The sequence below is a fragment of the Zeus faber genome (assembly GCF_960531495.2).
Source record: "Zeus faber genome assembly, chromosome: 8".
Lineage (NCBI taxonomy): Eukaryota > Metazoa > Chordata > Actinopteri > Zeiformes > Zeidae > Zeus > Zeus faber.
Window position 1 is genome coordinate 28,687,871 of NC_137195.1, and position 14,754 is coordinate 28,702,624.

General features: G+C 42.6%; 1 protein-coding gene across 1 annotated transcript; it reads left to right on the forward strand.

The window, feature by feature from the left end:
• The first annotated feature begins 8,965 nt into the window (after positions 1–8,965).
• On the forward strand, positions 8,966–14,170 carry LOC307233892 (kelch-like protein 38). The gene is made up of 5 exons (XM_080005355.1): positions 8,966–9,138; positions 10,523–11,743; positions 11,935–12,076; positions 12,389–12,494; positions 12,661–14,170. The coding sequence occupies exons 2-5, from the start codon at positions 10,524–10,526 to the stop codon at positions 12,948–12,950; spliced, it is 1,758 nt and encodes a 585-aa protein (XP_079861481.1). The 5' UTR covers positions 8,966–9,138; position 10,523; the 3' UTR covers positions 12,951–14,170.
• The last annotated feature ends 584 nt before the right edge of the window (positions 14,171–14,754 follow it).

Sequence of the window (14,754 nt, forward strand, 5' to 3'; positions counted from 1 at the left end):
TTTAAACCTACAGAAAATGATAATGCATGGAAAGCACTGGGGCTCCCCTACATCAAGAAACTCCAGAAAACTTACAGGATTTACCCAATTTGCATTATAACATCTCTCAAATACACATAAATGAAACAGATGCTGCATTTTCCTTAAAATGTTTATTTTGAATGTTAGGAATAAATTTGTCAAGGAATCAAATCTAAGGCAAATATTGCAACTGATAAAAACTAAACATGAAAATTTCCCTCCCCCCCAAAATATACAATAAATAAAATGAATAAGGCCATTACACAGAATTAACATAAAATAAATTAGGTCATTGCACAGAATAAGAGAGCACTTGGCTACCAAGAGAGACTGGTCATTTTAATTTCCAAAAAAATTGGGCTAAAATGGCAGCTTGGGGGCCCGCTGGTGGCTTCGTGGGCCCTATGCAAAAGCATAGTCTGCATATAGCAAGAAGCGGCCCTGCAATGTGGCTCCCAAACGATCTGGCCTCACTATCCACTGTTTGTCACAGGTCGCTATTTAAGATTCAAACCACTCTAATGGCCTCAAGATGCAAAACAATGAAATAAAGGACTTACAATAGGGCCACAAGGGCCACAATACTATGGAATAAAACGCACATCCGGCCCAAATGAGAACACCAGGAACACAGCAGTTAAACTGCCAAAATGCTTCAACACGGCCACTTTCAGACCGGGACCAACCGGTTAAGAACCGCCGCACTAAAGGAAAAAATGCAGTTCAGCTGTAGCAATGACACATTTTTTGTCTCCGTGCGGGGAAAAATACCTTTATCTGACTAATGAAGGTTTACCGCTCAAAGAGTCGGATGTAAAATGGCTGCTGCCAAACTACTATCTAGATAGAAGTTCCACAGTTAAAATCCTGCAAACCTCGATAAAAAAATTCAAGAAGAAATGCTATAGAACAAGGAACCAGGAAACACGGGTTCCTGGATCCTGATCTGCCGTGAGCTTTAGGGATCATTTGATACTATACTGTACAAACCATCTGGGCAGCCCAGTAGGTTCACCGCCAAAAGCTCAATACCGTGAGTTGGCCACTGTGGATTTCCTCCATGCACCCTCATTAATACAAAGGGTGTGATTCACTTTGAAATGGATAGAAAGAACACGCAGATGAAAGTGAATTATCACTTGGGCTGGTAGGCGGCTTAATAAGTGCTTCTAGGTCATTTTTTTTTTATTTCTGCGCCTTTTATTTTGAATATTACCTTTTTTCTCCTGTCGGAATAAGGACCTTATCTCAGCTTTTTTGCTGCCTCTGTATGCTTTCCAGACAATTTTGGTGAAGTTGTTCTGTACTTTGAGGTTGAGAAAGGTTTTTAATGAGAAGAAGAATCTTTATTTGTCACATGACCCCACTACAACACATGTATATATAAATAGTATATATATACACACGTGCTCATGCTTTTTGGGGTGGTAGCCAGTGAAATGTGGCCTCTGCATTTAACCATCCTGGCTTGTCCTTCCTCCGGGGGGGCAGCCAGGAGCAGTGGGCAGCATTTGTCAACACACCCGGGGACCTGGTACTAAGTGTCCATCGCTGGTCAGACGATGATGTGTGCATGTTTTTGGTGGGGGTCCTTACCAATGGTAGGTGGAGGAAACCCCATGTGAGCACGGGGAGAACATGCAAACTCCACACAGGAAGGCTCCTATTTGGGAGATAACCCGCCGGTGCCAAGAGCAACCCAGGCAGGAATCAAACCCAGGACCTTCTTGCTGTGAAGCAGCGGTACAATGCACTGTGCCACCGTGCCACACAATTGTGGACTCCTTACAGGATGGAATATAAATATTCCCTTCATGAGACCCCATGGGCGCAATCACAAGCAGTCGTGTACAAAACAATGCCGTGCTTTCGAATACCCTTTTCATTAAGTCAAGGAGAGCTGTCTGCCCTTCAAATAGAATTTTCTTGCATCTACTGTATGTTCCCACTCAGATTCAAACACACACACACACACACACACACACACACACACACACACACACACACACACACACACACACACACACCAAACACACACACACATGTCTGACACATGCCTAATCAGTGGAATCTAAATCCCACAGTTAGCGGTTCCATTAGACCATGTGCTTATGAGAAGATAATAGTTTGGTGATATGAAGACACAACCCCAAGAGGAGGCGGGGGATGGATAGGTGACAACAATGCTGCTGCATGAAAATGGCGTTCTCCAAATAGTGTGTCATTTTCAGTTTCAATTCAAGAAAATGAGTCACCAAAACTCTCAATTTCTGTCTGATTACGACAATGTGGATTCTGGACATGAGTGTGCGTAAGAATTTAGAAGCGTAAACAAAAGGTATGAAAATAATACAGTCCCCTGGCGTTCAAGCTCTAAAGCTCACTTCACACCGAATCGCCCAATCGCATCCAACAGTCAGAACCCCCCATCCCCCCCCCCCCTGGTGTCCATCCGTTCAACTGCGTGTGGGTTTCGCATCACAAATAATGTCCTGAAAAATGGGAGGGCTTGTTTCTTCCGGTACAACAGCGAGTAGTTTGCTCAACTGCACATTTATCATGTTCCGTGAAGTGGAGTTTACAACTTCCTTTATGTAGTGTTTGAAAAGTGCGGACAAAATTAAAAAATAAACACAATTCACTGATATCAAAATAGATTTACTGATAGTGAATGGGGTGACTTATTTGTTGAGTTTTAAATTCTGCATCGCAGCATGTTCGTTTTTCATGTGCCTGAATCCGCCTCTCCACAGGGATGAATGGACTTCCGGTTTGTTATTGTCGTTTGTCGGATTCGGTGTGAAGTAGGCTCTGTAGTAGCGCTGTTATTTTCAATTTTTGTATTTTTATTCTATTTCAACAGCTAACTTTGTCCTATGGGCATGGGGGGGGGCGGGGGGCGGGATTTAGGACTGACGTAACTTGACAAGTCAAGTCAAATTTATTTATATAGTCCTAACAATACAGTCTCAAAGGGCTTCACAGACCCACATTCCACATAGAAATCAACGGCATGCCCTGGTCTGAACCCTCAAGGAAGGAAAAACTCCCAGAAAACCAAAAAATGATTCTGACCTCCCCTTGCATAACTAATTCAAAGACATACATTCTCCTCATCCACAGCACCGTGAATTGCTCTGAAAGGCCTCTGTGCTATGTTCATGAGAAGCATTCCTCCATAGTGTCAACACGTCAAGAGTGCACAAACAGTTAAGGAACTAATATGGTTTCATTGAAGCACGTAGAAAGTAGATCTGGAATATCCTGATGGTTTTTCTATGGTGTCTGGGTCTGGGTCACTATTTAAGATGGATACCTGAGCCCAAACAGGGCTCAGAACCCCCCCCCCCAAAAAAATAAAATAAATAGAGCACAAAAAAAGTTGTGTATCTGGAGAAAAAAACGATTAGAGAAAATTGATTGCATAGACCACAGTGACTTTGCTTATCTTCACTTTTCAAACTACCTTGCAAAGTTTGATTTCTTTGAGGAATTGGAAACAATCACATTGCTTCTGTAGAGGCATTCATCCATGAAATATGGACACTACGAGAGAAGAGACTAATCTCTTCCAGGAAAAAGGGAAGGGCGCAAATCTTTCCCTTCCATGACGGAACGCAAGCCTTGATGCATGTTTTTTTTTTTCTGGCACATAGAATAGAATATCTTTCATTGTTTTACAAACGAAATCTCTGCAATCCAAATGCATAATCCTCTGCATTTCACCCATTCTTTACCTAGGAGCTGTGTCGTAACATGATGGTAATAGGCCCCAGTGCAAATATTTTTTGGACCCTCCCTGCAAGGGGATGCACAGCAGAGTGATAGCCACAGCTGTGTCACTGGGCCAGCTTGCTTTTTGATAGTGGGAGGAAACCAGAGCAAACACGCAAACTCCACACAGAAAGGGACAGAAACAGAGGGTTTGAACCCGGGTCCTTCTTGCTGTGAGGAAAGAGTGCGAGGCACTGAGCCACTATGCCCCACAGTTTTCAATCAAGCGTGTTTCCCGCAGCCCAGTTAAAAATATGCATTCACTTGCTATCTCATTGCAGTCGTAAACGTTAATTTGTCATAATGATGAGGATGGTAGCTCAGGAGGTAGAGCTGGTCGTCGAGTAATCTAAAGGTTGCTGGTTCGATCTCATGCTCCTCCTGGTAGCATGCTGTAGTGTCCTTGAGCAAGCCACTGAACCCCTAATTGCTCCTGATGGCTGCGTCCGTCGGTGTTTGAATAATTGTAATAAAAGTTTTAATAATAAAAGTCGCTTTGGATAAAAGCGTCTGCTAAATGTAATGTAAAACAGCTTTGATTTTCCTCTTTTTTTTACTTAAAGTCAATTGAGTTAATCAACGTGCTCAATTAAAGGCCACTTCAACAAACGGCTGTTTTCTTTTTTCAACATTTTTCAACTGACTGCAAAAAAACATACTCACAAATAGTGTTACTGTAATCACATCACATTGTCTATAACCAGTGATGTAACACGGTACTGTTCCTGAAGTCAGTAATCACATTACTCACATTAGTCACTACCAATCACGTTACTAATCAAACAATTATGTTGTTAATCATTAATTTTGTTATCCTCCATAAAGAGATCCACCATTAAATGAAAGAGGATTATCTTGTTATCGTCCAAATAGTTTACAAAACAATTATTCATGAAATAAAGAAAAGGATCTCTTCTCTTGGCAGTTGGAGATGTGCAATACAAACAAAGAAACAAACAAACAAACAAACAAACAAAGAAACAAACAAGCAAAAATATATATATATATGTAATAGAATTATCAAATCAATCAATCAATTTCTAGAAAGATAAATCAATTAAACATTAAATAAATATATTATATGATTTATGTGATATTTTATCTTGTTGTCTTTAAAAAATAGTCCACAAAAATATCATTAGTGAAATAAGGAAAAGTATATTTAAACAAACCAAAAAGCAAACACTAACTGAATGACTAAATGCATTAATTGATATAAATGTTATATTAATAAATATTATTTATTTAATTAATTAATTAATTACTTACTTAATTACTTAATTACCGAATTAATTAATTAATTAATTGATTACTTGATTATTTATTTATTAATTATTTTTATAATATAGATAAAAAACATAAAAACCATATAAAGAATGATAGAAAAAAATCGCAATCAAACAAAAAAAATCAACCAATATTAATAATAGATAAATCTTGTTTTCTTAAAAATCCTGTCCAATTATAATATTCACGTCTAAATAAAAAGTTTCTTGAAATCTCCTCTCAAGGCATGTTGAAGACATTGTCTCAATACGAGCTGAATAATTCTATACACACAATTGTAGGCCAGTGAAATCATCTCAAAGGAAAAGAAAAAAGATTTTGTTTATTGTCAATATTTCCGGCTTGTGAGCAATGTTGTGGTGTTACTCAAAAACTAATGAATGACACCTTGCTTGTTAAAAAGTAATACCCTGCTTTACTTATTACTCCCTATAGAAAGTAATTTGTTACATTACTCGCTACATTACCTTTGTGTAACTCTGCATCATCGCCTGACGTAAGCTGGCCTGCGGTTGGTATAGCAAAGTCACTTCCGTGCGACATACAACAGCAACAAGATGGAGAACTCCCCTGGTCGGAGCTGTGTGTTTGTTGTGTGTCATGGGTTTCATGAGTTGACTTTGACGAGTCAAAATCGCGTTGTATTTCCCAGTTCCCATATACGCTCAATGAAGCCTGGACTTCACTGTCGGCCCGTTTGTCTGCGTTTTTGTTCCATTTTTTAAGGCTACCATTACGTTGTTGTTGTGTAACATTGTTGTTAACTGCACTTTACAAGGGTTTTTAAATATGGTGGTGACTGGTGCTGCATTGGGTCATGTGTTTGATCAATCACTGTGCACTTACGTCACTCAAGGTTCCTCTTATGCTGGGACAGTACCTACCCTGAAGTAGGAGCTAAAAAAGTCCCTCAAAACGCCTGTAACATGGTGTCACGGCGCATGGGGATCTGCCACAGGTCGGCCAGGACTAGTGCCTAGAGCTCCAGCTAACCAAAGTGGTCCGTGATCATCGGGGGCACTTTAGCGAGTAACACCAAAAGCCCCTCCAAACGCACTCGCTCCATCAGTCTGAGTAGAAATCCTGACGCTGGGAACGCATAAAGAAGACCCCTCGGCCACGGGTGGTGTGCGAACACGTCAACCCCCGGGGGGGGGGTCATCTCTCTCATGGGGAGAGAACCACAGGGGACAATGAGCAGTCTCTCGTTATTCAAATAGGCCCACCCGTGCTGTCCAGAATAGTCTCCACAACTGGAGTACTATATTCGGGTGGAGGCGCTATTCTGCCTCGCAGGGGCCCCTCTGTGACATGAGGTCCGCCCCAACGTGCAGGTGGCCCAAAATGTGGCTCGCAGACAGAGAGTGACCGCACAACCCCCTGGCGGTTGATGTACGCCACCATAGCCCGGTTGTCTGACCTGATCTGCACATCTTGATTACCAGAGGTTCAAAGTACTTCAGGACCAGTAACACAATCTCCAGTTCCAGGAGGTTGATGTGTCGTGTGGACAGGGGCCACACGATCCCTACCACCGGACCGCAACCGGGCCCACCCCATCCCGTCAGGGAGGCGTCCATGTAAACCAGTGTGTTCCACGAGGGGTGCTGTCCTCACGCTTGGGTGTAGCCCACGCCCAACAGTGAGGTACCATGTGTGTCTTGTCAGTGGTGCAGGGGTTCAGGCGCTTGTGCGCCGTAGTCTTGGAGGCAGCATGTCCTATGAGAGGCATAGCGCTCGCACAGCCGTGGGAGTCCCTTGGGTGTGGCGAGGTACCCTGTGTGGACGCGCCCAGGTCCCGGTCATGCTGGTGGTCCGAGGGTTCAGGTGCTCATTGAGCGCCGCAGGCTCGGAGGCAGTGTGTCCCACGAGGGGCGCTGCCCTCCTGCAGTAGTGGAAATCCTGATTGGACGCGGCACGTGCACGACGAAACGTGCGCAAACAGCCTCGGGTTCTATTACCTCCTCATTTGGGAGAGGGCTGAAGGTCCTGCTTTGCAGGGGGCAGCGCAAGAGTGGATCTATAAACCTCACACTGCGCCTTATCAGAGTGATCATCATCCCTATCCCCCATCCTCAAGACGGCGAGGAAGTGTGTGGGGTTAGGGTTAGGGTTTCATACAGCTATGCTGCTGCATCCTGATTGGCTAATGTGGTTCGATGAATACATTTCAGTAGTTCCACATTACACGTTTGGAGATATACTAAATGTAGTGAGACAAAGATTTATTAGGCATAAAAATGAACACTGGGATCCATTGCACCAAACATGTCGATCACAGTTTCAGTACTTAAGTCCCCAAAACACTTACAACATAAACAGAAACAATTACTAACAATTTAACATCACTGACCAGTCATGCATAATACTTGCAACATTTAAAAACGTATAATTAACAATAAAACATAATAACATAACTCTCGAAGTCGAAACACAATGCATGCTGGGAAACCGGAAAGCACAATGCTAACTATGTGGCAATTATGTGACTTGCATTTTCGGACCGGAGGAACTTTTTGGTAGTTCTCAGAACAGTTGGAGGACCCCCCCCCCATTTTATTTTGTGTGTCCGCACTGCAGGAACTGAGGACGATCGTAGTTCTTGAGAATGCCATTTTATGGGACTTTCTTTAGCTCCTTCTCTAGGGAAGGTACTCTCCTAGCACAAGAGGAACCTTGATTGACGTAAGTGCACGGTGATTGGTCGAACACATGAGGCAATGCAGCACTGGCATCCGCCATATTTCAAAACCTGTGTAAAGTGTTAGCAGTTAAAATCAACTCGTAACGGTAGCCTTAAAAATTGGAACAAAAAACAGACAAATGGACCAAGCCAGAAATATTGAAAATAAACCATTTTTTTTTTTTTACTTTCCTTTGGATGATTTAATTGGCCTACAATTGTGTGTGTATGGAATTATTCAGCTAGTATTGAGAAAATATGCCTTGAAAAGAGATTTTAAGATTTCTTTCTTTCATTCTTTCTTTCTTTCTTTATTTTCTTTATTTTTTTATTCATAATTCATGCATTTTGTCATTTAGTTACTTGTTTGTTTCAATATACTTTTGCTTATTTCAGGAACAAGACAACAAGATAATATCCATTACAAGATTTATTTCTTGTTCACTTGGTTTATCTTTCTCTTGATTGATTGATTTTATAATTTCATACGATAATAAATATTTATTTATTTATTCACTTGTTTTTTTAAATTGTTTATATTGCACGTCTTCAACTGCCAAGAGGCGCAATCCTTTTCTGTATTTCAGGAATGATTTTTTTGTGGACTATTTGGACAATAGATTTGTTTTCTCATTCATTCAAATGTTTTTGTTTGTTTATTGGTTTATTTATACATTTGTTTGTTTGTTTGTTTGTTTGTATTGCACCCAACTATCTGGCCAAACAAGCATGCTCATCATGCAGCCGGTCATTGGCAGCAAGCACCAAAATGATATGATGTATCAGTGTTGTTTACAGAGCTATAAGCATGCATCAGCATGTGGCGGACAGAGGGAGGGAGAGAGAGAGAGAGAAGGAATGGACTTGGAAGGAACAGAGTGGAAAAGAGAGGGAGAGATGAAGTGTGTGTGTGTGTGTGGGGGGGGGGGGTAGAGAGAGTGAATGAATGATGGAGCCAGACAGTTTTACCCAGCAAGAACTCAGAGTCACATGTGTGTGTGTTGCTAAAGAGAGACCCTATTTTTAGGGCGAGGAATGTACACAGAGGCCCCTGTGGAGCGCTAGAGAGAGAGAGAGAGAGAGAGAGAGAGAGAGAGAGAGAGAGAGAGAGAGACCATAACAAAAATTAACCCACAACCCCCCCGGCTCCTACAAACAGACTAACCCCTCCTCGAGAGCACAAACAACACAACACCCGACACACGGCGTCAACACAAGAGACGGGCGGGACAGCACGGGAAGATGTCAAGTCGAGTCTCTGGCTTTGAATACAGACAAGGACGCTTCTAGAATACAACAGACAAACAGAGAGAGAGAGAGAGAGAGCGAAAGAGAGAGAGAGAGAGAGAGAGAGAGAGAGAGAGAGAGCAAAGGTAAGACATATGGGAGGGACGGGAGGGTTTAGTGTAAGGGAAAGTTTCAGTGATATTTCTGACACTTTTTCAAAATGTCCATGCCATCAAATAGTTGTAGTATTATCTATGCTGTGATTATATATGTCCAATATTGTTGGTTGAATCGAGGCAAGTGTGTCGTTCATCACTCCTCTCGACATCCTGCCGAAGTGCTCTTGTGCAAAACATTGATTTAAACGCATTTTTCATTCATTGTGCAATCTCTCGATCCAAGCATGCTCTCCTGAACACCAAATATAGTTTCAAAAATACACATAAATTCACTTGTTTGCTGTTTTGGATGAACTCATGCTTTTGAAATGTCTTCTGAAATAAATCCCGGCTGGAGTCACAACAATGACGAACCAACAGCCAAAATAGTTGTGCGATCAACTTAGGCTCTGGAAAGCTGTCATGCTCCAGGGGGATCAAACACACTAAGCCCCATTGGGGGACAATCTGACAGTACCCATCTTGTAGACTTAATGTTTGAAGGCAGAGGGCACTACATAAAGGATCCATCATAAACTTTTTAAGAACCATTGGTGGAAGAAAATAAAAAGTACTCTTGAATTTTTACAACATACATGATCTGTTATTTTGGGGGTACATTCTGCCAATGTTTGTATTATTATGCTTGTTCAAATAAGCATAGAGACTAGTATGTTTGTGCAGTGATAAACAGAGCTTGATTTTGTATTGGCATTACATACTGTATTTGCAGACAGGAATATTCTTCTTAAAAGCCCGACCCAAAACCCCTGTCAGTGGGAGTAACAATGTTCCATGCTCATGATTGATGCAATATAAATGCTTCATGAATATTGGACCTGGCCTTTTTTTATCGTGAATAGCTTAGCTTCTGTTTCCCAGAAGCATTTTAATAATAAGATCATCTTTATTCATTGGCACAGAGAGGACCTAAAACCTAATCTTAATTCTCAGACACTTTCAGGAAAGCTGGCCCCCGGGTTTCTGGTGCTAAAAAATTAATGCTGCTGCCACTGTTCAAGGACACTCCCATTAATACACAAAGTGCACACTCACCTACTGCTTACTCTGGAGTGGGGACTGGCCTATAGCTAGCCTCTGAATGGCAGGCTGATGTCACTTTTATGATAAATAAGCAATCACGTAACTAAAGACCTCTTATTACCAATCATTTGGATGAGTAGTTGACTTGCAAGCCATTTTTTTTAAAGCCCCTAGCTGGAAACTCATCAGCTACAAGAACAAGTAATCCATCACAGACCTGTAAAAAAAACAAAAACTTAACAATCTGAGGTTTTATCTGAGTTTATTATTTGAATGTGAACAGAAAGTGAAGCAGAACAGCCCCTAATAGTCCAATGTCTCTCTTCAGCATGGACCATCCGGCAGTAGAGGTCTTCTACTACAAAGACAAGGAGCAGTCATGCAACCTTCTCCTGCAGCTCAACAAGCTCAGACAGGAAGAGGTCCTCACTGATGTGATCCTATGTTCAGACAATGCAGAGATCCCATGTCACCGCAATGTCTTGGTCTCCAGCAGCCCGTACTTCAGAGCGATGTTCTGCAACAGCTTTGTGGAGAGACAGCAGGCCAGGATTGACTTGAAGGGCATCACATCCACCATTTTGCGCAGCATCGTTGACTACGTTTACACAGGACTCGTCACCATCACCATAGAGATTGTCCTGCCTTTCATGCAGGCGGCATCCATGCTGCAATATGGACGCCTTTTTGAGGCCTGCTCAGTTTTCCTCCAAGAGCAGCTGAGCCCAGAAAACTGTTTGAGCATGATAAGACTCTCTGAGATTCTGAATTGCAACAGCCTGAGAGACAAGGCCAAGGAGATGGCCATGAAAAGCTTCTCTGATGTGTCGTCATCAGAGGACTTGTGTGAGCTGTCCTTGCCCGAGCTCCTGGGATACCTGGAAGATGACTGCCTCTGTGCAGAGGAAGAGCAGGTCTTCGAGACACTTGTGGCTTGGATCCACCATGATCCTCTACCCCGTCGTAGTGCTGTCAGTGACCTTTTCAAGAAAGTTCGTCTTCGCTACATCCACCCGACCTATCTCTTCCAGTTCATTGCCAATGACCCGCTGATCCAGTCTTCTACCCTTTGCACTGAACTCATTGAATCCGTGCGGCGCCTCATGTTTGCCGTAAGCGCAAAGTGCCTCTGCGACACCTCCGTTGATTTTAAACCCCTTTGGGTTGCTCCCAGGCGCTACACCTGCCGTGAAACGCTGGTGGTGGTGGGAGGAAGGATAAACAACAAGCAGACCTCGAGGGAGGCCCTGCTCTTCCAAGACGTGAGTCAGACATGGCAGCGGCTAGCAAAGCTTCCCATCCGCCTTTACAAAGCTTCTTACGTGTGCCTCCACAGTATCCTTTACGTCCTAGGAGGCCTGACTACTTCCACCAAGCACAGCCAGGTCAGTGCGACTGTCTATACCCTCTCACTCAAGACCAACCAGTGGCGAACGGCAGAGCCCATGCTGGAGGCGCGCTTCGCCCACCAAAGCGTCTCCTACCTCCACTTTATTTTCATCTTAGGTGGCCTGGGCCCTGACAGACAGCTGCGTAACAGTGTGGAGAGGTGAGATTAAATGCAATAAGACATTTCTTGGATCGGTGTTAGCTTTTCTCTGCAGTGTCAAGATGATCAGAGTTTTCTGTGTGAAGTTATTAATAAATTAATGAAATGGACGGGGGGGGGGGGGGGGGGGGGGGCATGTATTTATTGCAGGGCATTCAAAACAAACCATTCACACACCATAATGTTCACAGGTACAACAGTATGTTCAACCAATGGGAGTCCATAGCACCGATGCCTGAAGCTGTGCTCCATCCAGCAGTGGCTGCCAGTGACCAGCGGATCTACATGTTCGGAGGAGAGGATGCCATGCAGAACCCAGTCAGGATTACCCAGGTATGAGGCAATGTGCTCCCATAATCACTCATTCATAGTATCCATTCAAGTTTTCATTGAATTGTTGAATTATTCATTAAGTAATTTCTCAATCTAATGTCTACCTCTATAAAATACAATCTTGAAATTCACAATTTAAAGGTTATCCATCCATCCAATCATGCATCCATCCAGCCATCCATCCATTCATCTCGCAATCCAGCCATCCATTCCTACAATCCATTCATCCATAAATCCAGCAGTTTATTCTTGGCACATCCAGCCATCCACTCAGTCTCTCACTCCCTCCCTTTCTCCCCCTCTATCCTGAAGGTATATCACATTTCCAGAAACCAATGGTCCAAGCTGGAGAACAGGACGGTGAAGAACGTCTCTGCTCCCGCTGCTGCTCTTGATGACAAAATCTATATCATTGGAGGTAGGTGAGGCGGTCAGCTTCATCGCAGTTCATGGGAAGAGTACACAAAGAACTTAGAGACACAAGAACCAAAACAAAGTATATCTTCCTAAGTCTCAAAGTGAGTAGAACCAGAAATGACTGCTTCTAATTGGTTTGTTTTTCTTTTTTGTTTAACCTGTCAAAGGCTACACTAGGAGAGTGATAGCTTATGACACCAAGGCAAACAGGTTCATAAAATGCGCCAACCTGAAAGAGAGAAGAATGCACCACTCCGCTGCCGTTCTCGACAACAAGATCTACATCACCGGAGGGCGTTACATCAACGGCCACGACGTCATAGAGGACTCCGACAATTTTGAGTGCTATGACCCCGAGACGGACACTTGGGCGTCCAAGGGAACGCTGCCGTACAAACTGTTTGATCACGGCTCAGTATCTCTGACGTGTGTCTCGCAGACGTGGGAAAAATCCTAGCTGATGGGTCATGTTTGTACTAGATATTTGGGAAATGTAATTGACTAAATGACTGTAATGCTGCTATTGAATGACCTTTAATTTAGATTAACGACTTCACTTTATTCTTGTTTTGTTAACCTGTTTAAAAAATGTAGGAAGATGGCTTTTTTAATGATGCCCATTAAGCATTTAGTTGACAGCTAGTGAAAAAACGGCATAATCAATAATAAAACTTTGTCAGCTACAATATCACACTTTATACTATGAACGGGATAGGACATGCAAATTAATTTAACTAGCAGCATGGTGAAATTTGCTAATTTTAAGTCAACAATGTAACGGTTGATATTATATTTGTACAGAAAATGTGCTCCTCTCTTATTAGTTTCACGTGCATGAAAACAAAACCTAAAAGAAAAAGTCAGTTTGCCAGACAACAGCCCAAAACACCTTCTAAACCCATCAAATTTGAGCCAGGGATAGAATCCAGTTTTCAGAGCTATTTTCAGCCTTCTGTAAATCGTAAGATTTGGCTTGTCAAGTTGAAATCCCAGTTTGTGTATTGTGAGGACTGAGGCTATGCTTAACTGCTGAGCGATCGCCCTGAGTCTGTTGCTCTCACTGAAAAATTGTCCAATATCAGGTTCTTCTTTGGCTGTTTGTTGACATTGTACTAATGTCGCTAATGGTGGTGGGCTTTTCAAATGCAGAGATAATGTTAACATGTAGTTGAGTCCAACAACATTTTAACAAATGAACAGGTTACGTTAAGTCATTTTTAAATGCAATTTCCACATTTTGCACATATTTTGAATATTTTTTACCACCTTGACAATAAATCTTCACTATTAGCTCTCATGTTAGCTAATGCACAGACTATCGTGAAGTAGAGCATGGAAAATTGTGCTTTCCACTTTGAAATAATTGACATCAGTATATGCAGCATGTGATTGTATCAGGTGTACATTATTATTTGAGTCTAGCAACATGCCTCGCAGCATTTCTCGATAACATTCCCTTATATTGTTTTGCGATCTTGATTCTATGGCTTGTTCAAAGTTTTATTGCTGACAGTGTTCCATAGATGCACAGAAAAACGATTAACCTGACGCACACAAAAAAAGTTTGTGCATGCACGTTAATCTAATCTATGTCTGAATTTGAAGATGATGTGAAAAAGAAAATATTTTTGTACTTATTGACATTGACTTTGTACTTTTGGGCTGTCATTTTCATACTTTACTTTTCAGTGGCCATTTTTTTGTCAATTAAAGTACCCTAAAATTCTTAATAGTAGCATACATTTCAATTATATGTGTGGCGTTTTCAGTGCCCTCTGGCACAGACACAGAAGACGATGGGTTGTAGACACCCAGTTTATTGAAGAGAGGAGGCTAGGTGGAATTAGCCAGGAGCAGATCGAACATGTCATGACAGGGCTTCTTAACTGAGTGTGTGAGGATGGGGGTTTTAACCTGTTGCTCGTTAGCCCAACCAACGAGGTATGCAACCCTACATAACCCCAGCACCAAACTAAGGCTAGAAAGAAAGAGAACAAAAATGGAAATAAATAAAATAAAGCATACGCTGACACAGGGTTCCTTCCAGGGGAACAGGTTCCCCGAAGCAGCATGGTCGACCGCCCTCCTTCGCCCAGGACGACGACAGACTGCCCCCTCCTCCTTTCCGGAGCGTGGGACCTCGAGCTGCTGCGCTGGCTGGTGAAGGCGTAGCCCGACCTGGCTATCTCGGGGGCTGCTTGGAGGGGTGGCCTGGCTGCTGGGCTGCTGGATGGTCCTGGCGGTGGCTGCTTGGCGGAGGA